Genomic DNA, 8,414 nt, shown 5'->3' with positions numbered 1-8,414 from the left:
AAACAGTAAGCAACCTATATCAGGATGTTTGAGATCATAAAGGAGATGACTGCAAATGCACGACCTGCGGTTATCAATTGTGATTTTAAACAAATAATTCCTTTTTAAGTGCATTAATGTACTTTTCCTGGATATTTTGTTTTAGATGAGTAAATCTTTTTTAATGTTTGATTTGTTTTCTTTTTATAATCAAAATTTTCTTTTTATTTATTATTAAACTAAAACTGTATTTAAATGAAAAAATACTAGAATAAGAATACACCTGACACTTGTGTATAAAAAAAAAAAAAAATAGATAAAAAAAAAAAAAAATAAAGTGACCTAAAACCAAAAATATGGACCTGCTACCAGTGTTTTGGATGTGAAACGAAAAAGCATGGATAATAAAAGCCTTGACACAGAATTTGTTCCACCAATACTTCATCCCCGAAGTCAGGGTTATCTTGCAAAAAAGGTTTTCATTATAAAGAGCTTCTTCTAATGTACAATGTTGGAGATGCTGCGATCAACCTGTCTTATGAGGACATACAGGAAGAATACTCAATGCTGAACGTGACATCACTGATTCAGCCCTTGGATCATAGCGTTATTTGTGCATTCAAGACATTTTAAACGTAAAACTCCCAGCAATACTTGGTCGAGTTTATAGATGCTTATGATAGCTCTTTGCTGAAGGAGTACTGGCATGGGTATACCATTTCAAAGTGTCTCCAAATAATCAAGAAGCCCATAAAAGAGATGAAGAAACAATCAATGTTTGCTGGAAGAAATTGTGGCCAAAAATAGTAAAAAACTACAAGTTCAAGAGCTGTGTTGCCAATTATAAGGCTCTGATATAGAAAATGATACTGCACTCCAATACCAAGCAACTACACCACCTCATTAAGAGGGAGGTATTTACAAGGCTAAGGGGAAAACAAGACCAGTAGAATCAAAGTAAGTCCCAAAAAATGTTAAGGAATTGTAATTTTTAGGTTAAGTAACATTTTAAGGGAGTTTCATTCACAATCACACATCATTTGTATAACTTGTTGAATGAGGATGCGGATTGGAATTGAACAAAAAAAGTCAAGAATCTTTTCAAAGAATCTATGAGAAAATATCACAAAAATTTTGATTATTTCTAATACTAGCAAAGCTACAACCCCATTTGGAAAATCAGGGTGCTATTAGTTCAAGAGCTCCATTGTGGAAAAGTAGTCCAGTGAGGAAAGGAAATAAGATGATAAATATACTACATGGGAAGTAATGAATAATTAATATAAAATACCTTAAGATCAGTAACAATGTTAAAATTTATGTCTTATATGAACTATGAGGAGAGACTTATGTCAGCCGGTTCAACATAAAAACATTTACTGCAAGTTTGAACTTCTGACATTTCACTGATTTAACTGCATGATTAGTAGGATCCCTCCACAATCCGGTCACTAAGTGGTTGAGTGAGTCTGGCGAAGTGCAGACGTGTTTTGTGCGGAGCTTCGTTCAACACTCGCCCTGAGCTGTGGTTTAGCTTTTGTTTTTCACTTAGAATAGCCTTGAAAAGATATTACTTATGGAGGAACCAAAGTGAAAAGAAACGGTACATGTCTGCACCTAATTTGGTCTTTCTCATATGTGAAACCACAGAGGGAGACTGGATAAAATGGATAAGATGGGAGTGCAATAGGTTGTATCATAAGAAGTGTGCATATATACTGTAGTGACAGGCATTACTGATGAAGTAAAAAACCTGAAAGGGTTACGCCCACACAGCGTACAAGCCAGAACAGCCAAGTTATATATATTAAAATTGAAGGAAGATCTGAGTATAGGAAAAGAGGCTTTGAGCAAACAAGAAGCAAGAATTGCTGAATTGGAAAACAAAGTTGCGGACCTTAGCGTGCACGCAGTAAATTCAACCAAAACAGCAGACCTCACTGAGAAAGTCGATAATCTTGCTAAGAATATGAAATCAATCAAGGCAACACTTTAAACATTGATGGACCCAATATCTGAGAAAATCCCATACGCTCAACAAGGTTAAGGAAAAAAAATCTGCTGGTAATTAAATCAAGAAATACAACAACTAAAATTACTGAAAGAAAACACGAGATCGAACAGGCACTTGAAAGATATTCCAATACTTAAAACGAGGTCAGAATATTAAAAACAAAAATAATGATATGCAATGTGTACAATGATGAATATGAAGTAGTAAATGCCTTGATTCAAATAAATAATTACCTGGATTAAAAAAAAAAAAAAAAAAAATATGAAGTAGTAAATGCCTTGATTCAAAGAAATAATTACCTGGATTAAAAAAAAAAAAAAAAAAAAAAAAACACAGAAGAGAAGATAAGTGTGGTACTGAGGAAAAATGCTGCTGATGGGACTACCCATTATGTGATCCTGAAGTTCGAAAGGCTATTCATGACAATGGTGACAAAGTTATGTTGCGATGAGGTACTTATGATATACATGATAGGTACCACGTGATCACCTGCTACCACTGTCAGAGGTATGGGCATGTTGAAAAAGATTGTAAGTTTAAAACTGATGATAAAGCCTACGGGAAATGTTAAAAAAATAGTCCACCAAGGAGTGCAACTCACAAATATCAAAGTGTATTAACTGCACAAAGTTAAACAAACCAAATGACCAAATAGTAAATTCAAGAAATTGCAAAGCTTTTGACTTAGAATTGAAAAGACTAGCAGAAAATACTGACCATGGATAACAGGGATGTCATAAACTGTGTCCACATGAATATATAATCTGTTGGTAATAAAACTATTCAAATTCGAGAATTGATAAACAAGAAATACTTGCACATACTAGCATTATTTGAAAAATGGTTAAATAACTTTGACAAGGCTAAGATCACTGAAATGACCCCCTCCCCCCACAAAGGCCTCCTTTCACATTCTGAGAGAGGGTAGGTCTGGTGAGGTGTCGGACTCTTCAATGGTTACTCAAATCTTAAAATGTTAAAAAGAACTAGTGTAACAAATCTACAAACCTTCAAGCACAGATACTAGTATCTTCTTTGAAGAATTCAGTGCACTCATTGAAATGATTATTATGGAGAAAAATTAATTAGTTATTTAAGGAGACTTCAATCTCTGGATGAACGATGCATCAAATCTTGATGCTTTGGCATTTAGTGAGTTATTTGAATCATATCAATTGGTGACTAATGTTGACCGTACAACTATTTTAACTGGGCATGCATTGGACCTAGTTTTGAGTGATGGAATAAATAACATTGTTTCTGATATAAATGCTGAAGAGAAATGTACTATCTCCCCCGTGCACAAACCTATTACACCTAGTTCATCTCTACAGAAACATGGAATTCAGTAATTTCAGTCCCCAATAGCTTTTCTCAAAATTTGCTACTTTGAATTAAAATGGTAAAATTGTAAAAAAAAAAATCTCCTGTTCTAGTTATCCAGACCAAGTTTGCTTTTACATTTTACAGAATTTCCACTTGTTTGTAAAACTATACTTCAAAATATAAAAAGCTTCATTTAGTATATTGTTGTAGATTGCCTGGCCCTTCTGGCCTGACATGGACTCTTGCAATTTTGCTGCCCATAAAGAATTAAGTAGTAATATAGAGAACAGCAACATGATACAATTACATAAGAAGAGGTCTCCTGTAGATCACAAAAACTAATAAAATATAAAAAAATCAACTTACAGGTTCTGTGCGATGGAGTATTCCTTTATAACACTGAACTGGAACTTGATCGTAAACAATGTTTCTCCTCAAATCCGAAAGCATCACTACATCCGTGTTACCATAGTCAACGAATTGAACCAACACCTTTCCTTTCTCTAAAAGCTGAGGGAATATATAAAAGTAAATTTAATCTGATATAAAACAATCTACTTAAATTCAGAATACTGTAATTTAGTCAACATTAAGAGATCATTACCATTTATACAAAAATTATAAAAACAACTTTGTGTACCGATATCAAACAAACAAATGACTTACTAAAGTGTTGACCATGCAGTATACTGTACGATACTTATTGACAGAGTATAATTCTGATATACTAGATAATGAGAAAGATGCATCTTGTAGTGTTAAATCACTACCTTTCTGCTATTTCCATGAGTATTTCAGTTAAAAGTATTTGGCTATTGCAAGTGATAATAACTGAATGATCAGGATTTACAGTTTTTACATCCAGTCTTTATATTTCCTGGGTGAAGAAGATTAATGAACTTACATCTCAACTACAAACCACTAAAATATACAGATGTTTTGAACTATAAATATACAGGGTCGATTTTAATGGATTCCTGATTACTAATGAGAAGTTAACCTTAAGTACCTTGTATGTCTCAGTATTCATGATTCATGTTAGTGTTTCGATGCCGAAAGACTTTTAACAATATGAAACCTTTGTTTCCAAAGATGTTATTATCTTTGATAGATGGAGCAGGTACACATTATATCCAATCTTTCATTTGCAAAACTTTCCATATTATATTTCAAAGCTTTAATACTACAATACTAACATTAGGATTTGACATCACAGTACAATTATAAGAATAGATACACAGTCGTATATTTTCTTCGGCTACACTATGTTTTCACATATCCAATGAATCATAAATAGCCTTATTCTTGTTTCGTCTAGGTAAACCTTAATCAAGAAGAGAAACAAAGGCATGGAGTGATCTTTACATGATGTGGTAGTTTATTTCTAAATTTTCTTTTCCTTCCATTTGCTTGTTTCCTGTAATCTTGTCTTCTTTTACAGGAACATTGAGCTTGTCTAAAGATGATGGTGACATATCTGGGACTTTCCTTTTTTAAACTCCACAGTTGATTGGCTTTGGGATTTATTTATGTGTGTACTGGTATTTAGAAAGATTCAGGAGTTCTTGTGATGAATGTGACAGTGCAATGTAGACCTTTGAATATTGCCCAAAAAACCCAGGAAATTTCATATTTTTCTGTCAGTCAGAGGTGAGGATGGCTGGTAAAGTCAGAAGTGAAGAGAATTAGTGCAGTATTATTATCATTATTACTATCCAAGCTACAACCCTAGTTGGAAAAGCAAGGTGCTATAAGCCCAAGGGCTCCAATAGTGAAAATAGCCCAGTGAAGAAAGGAAATAAGAAAATAAATAAATGATGAGAACAAATTAACAATAAATCATTCTAAAAACAGTAACGTCAAAACAGATATGTCATATATTAACTATAAAAAGACTTATGTCAGCCTGCTCAACATAAAAACATTTGCTGCAACTTTGAACTTTTGAAGTTCTACTGATTCAACTACCTGATTAGGAAGATCATTTCACAACTTGGTCACAGCTGGAATAAAACTTCTAGAATACTGTGTAGTATTGAGCCTCATGATGGAGAAGGCCTGGCTATTAGAATTAACTGCCTTCCTAGTATTACGAACAGGATGTAATTGTCCAGGAAGATCTGAATGTAAAGGATAGTCAGAGTTATGAAAAATCTTATGCAACATGCAAAATGAACTAATTGAACGATGGTGCCAAAGATTAATATCTAGATCAGGAATAAGAAATCTAATAAACCGTAAGTTTCTGTCCAACAAATTAAGATGAGAATCAGCAGCTGAAGACCAGACCAGACCAGAGAACAATACTCGAAGCAAGGTAGAATGAAAGAATTAAAACACTTCTTCAGAATAGATTGATCACCAAAAACCTTGAAAGACTTTCTCAATAAGCCTTTTTTGGTGCAATTGAAGAAGACACAGACCTAATGTATTTCTCAAAAGTAAATTTGCTGTCGAGAATCACTCCTAAAATTTTAAAAGTCATACAAAGTTAAAGAAACATTATCAATACTGAGATCCGGATGTTGAAGAGCCACTGTACATATATTTATATTGGGCATTTTAAATAGTGGCCATATGAATACAGTGCACAGCAACTTTGTTGTTACAGCTGCATATTAAAAGAACACACAGGTGGTGACTTTAATACCTAAAGGATCTTAAATAGTACTTTGAACATACAGTAGTACTGTCATGTGATATGATTTGCATATATGTGGAATAAAATTTATCTGTGTAAATATGCAGAATTATATTTTTTTTATTTCTATATTCACCTGATGTTCATGTTGCCTTTTCTCCGGAAGTTCAGTTTTCTCCGGAAGTTCAGTTTATCAAAGTCTACCCCCAACTTATTATAATACAGTTTTCTTTCTTTTCAAAAGATACATGCCCCGAGTGAAGCAATGAAACAATCTAGAAGTTAATGGCAAGGAGCACCAGTGATTCCATGTTATTCAGTTTTCAAGATGAAAGTATACCCTATTCCTTGACATCACAAGTCAATGGGGCCTCTCAAACTCCGCTGGAGGTGAGACACCAGTGAAGTGGAAGATATAGGTCAAAATTAAAATGCATAATTAAAATTCTACACTCAAATGGTATAGCTTTAATGAAAACCATCTCAAAATACAATTTGAAACGCGACCCCAGATTGTTTTTCTAATACTGTACTTGAAATATTGAAAAAAAAAATCTGTAAGTTAACTGAACAAAAAATGTAAGACCACATAGCCAGTATTCCCTATAGGACTCAGAGTTCAATAATCTCAATAAGAAAGCCAGGATTCTTCAAGATAACATCCACTATAATTCTTTCCAAAAAACATTTCTGTAAAAACTAAGAGCTGCAGGTTTACTACTAACATATCAAATCTTAACCCTTAATGTTTTTCAAAGATTTGGATCCAAGTCATGGGGATTTTCTGTGACCAAACTTTTAACTAGAAACAAAATTGCATTTTTGAACAAAGGGTGAACTGGGATTCAAGTTCCACAAAGAAAATTAGGGACACTACATCTAATGTCCAAAGTTTCCCAAAATATACTGAACGGATCTTACAGGACAAACAACTACAGTAATACCTTGAGGTACGAGTTTAATCTGTTCCAGGACCGAGCTCGTATTTCAATTTGCTCGTATCTGAGATGAATCTTTTCCATATAAAATAATTAAAAACAAATTAATCCGTTCCCACCCTCTGAAAAAAACCCTAAAAACAGTAAATTGAGGAAAAACATGTTTTTAATGGTTGTAATCAACATCCTACGCTAACAAAATAACAAATAGCTATGAACTGGTTATGAAATGTAAAATTATTATGGAGTTCTTGACTTCGAGACAGACGGTAGCGGCTAGCGGCGGTGTGTGCAGAGGAGGAGGAGGGAGAGAGGACGGGGAGGAGAGAGACTTGACAGCAACACGTTCGGTACACAACACTTTTGTAACACTACGTAACATAAACTTAACTTTAAATTCAACTTGAATGAAATTCAACTTTAAATTTAACTTGAATGAAATTAGCTTACTCTACACACCTAAAATTAAAATGTTTAATCTTAAGTTACACTAAACTTAATTCTACATTTTGTTTTCATTTTCATTTTTTTACTTTTCTTCTTCCGGCTTGGCTCTTTTTGCCACGCTTTCACCAGCACTTTTTGAGGGCCTTTTTAAAAGGAACCTGTCTAGGGATGTTAGCTTTTGCCTCCCTTCAAAATGTTGCGAAAATGACGCACGCAAGTGTCGTCACACAAGGCTAATGTACGACCACTCGCCAACTTGTCCGGGTGCTCTTTTCCATAAAATTAGAAAACTCCTGCCACTTTGCTAACATGTCTTTGATTTCTGCTGTAGAAAGGCGGCCCTCGTCTTCCACCTCCTCACCGTTACTGAGCTCAAGCAACACCTCCAAATGTTGCATCTCCTGGAGCTCTGTCAATTCCTGTGTCATGAGCTGTTCCTGATGCTCTTCGACAAGGTCGTTCACATCTTCCTCGTCTACCTCCAGCCCCATGGACTTTCCAAGAGACACATCACAACAGGTTCGGGGTCACCAGGGTATCGAACACTTCAAAGTCCCTCTCAGCGACGGAAGCTGGCCACAATTTCTTCCACGCTGAATTAAGGGTTCGTCTTGTGACACACTGCCATACATCGTCAATAATTTTCAAACAATGTACGAAGTTGAAATGTTCTTTCCAAAATTCCCGAAGGGTGAGATTGGTGTTTTCTGTGATATTGAAGCATTTCTTGAATAAATGCTTCGAGTACAGTTTCTTGAAGTTAGAAATAACTTGTTGGTCCATGGGCTGGAGGAGTGGCGTGGTGTTGGGCGGGAGATAAAGGACCTTGCTGAACCTGAATTCATCAAGAATGTCCTCTTCGAGAAAAGGAGGGTGACCAGGGGAATTGTCGAGGACCAAGAGACATTCCAATGGCAGGTTTTTCTCCGCCAAATATTTTTTGACTGCCGGACCAAAGCACAGATTAACCCATTCTGTGAAAAAATGCCGGGTAACCGAAGCATCAGCGCGCCACATCACTTGCAGTTTTTCTTTCAAGATCCTTTGGCTCTTGAAAGCACGTGGGTTT

The 8,414-nt window shown here is 35.0% G+C and overlaps 1 protein-coding gene across 1 annotated transcript in view; it reads right to left on the bottom strand.

Moving 5' to 3' along the window:
* The window catches only part of LOC137641382 (RING finger protein 17-like), a 1,982,860-nt gene that overhangs the window by 190,004 nt on the left and 1,784,442 nt on the right, over positions 1-8,414 (bottom strand). Inside the window, exon 30 of the mRNA XM_068373901.1 lies at positions 3,686-3,829. Within this exon, the coding sequence (XP_068230002.1) occupies positions 3,686-3,829 (144 nt within the window). The remainder of the gene's footprint in view (positions 1-3,685; positions 3,830-8,414) is intronic.

Source organism: Palaemon carinicauda, chromosome 5 (genome assembly GCF_036898095.1).
Source record: "Palaemon carinicauda isolate YSFRI2023 chromosome 5, ASM3689809v2, whole genome shotgun sequence".
Taxonomy (NCBI): domain Eukaryota; kingdom Metazoa; phylum Arthropoda; class Malacostraca; order Decapoda; family Palaemonidae; genus Palaemon; species Palaemon carinicauda.
The sequence above is the reverse complement of the archived record's forward strand: the minus strand, read 5'-3'. Positions and strand labels throughout refer to the sequence as shown.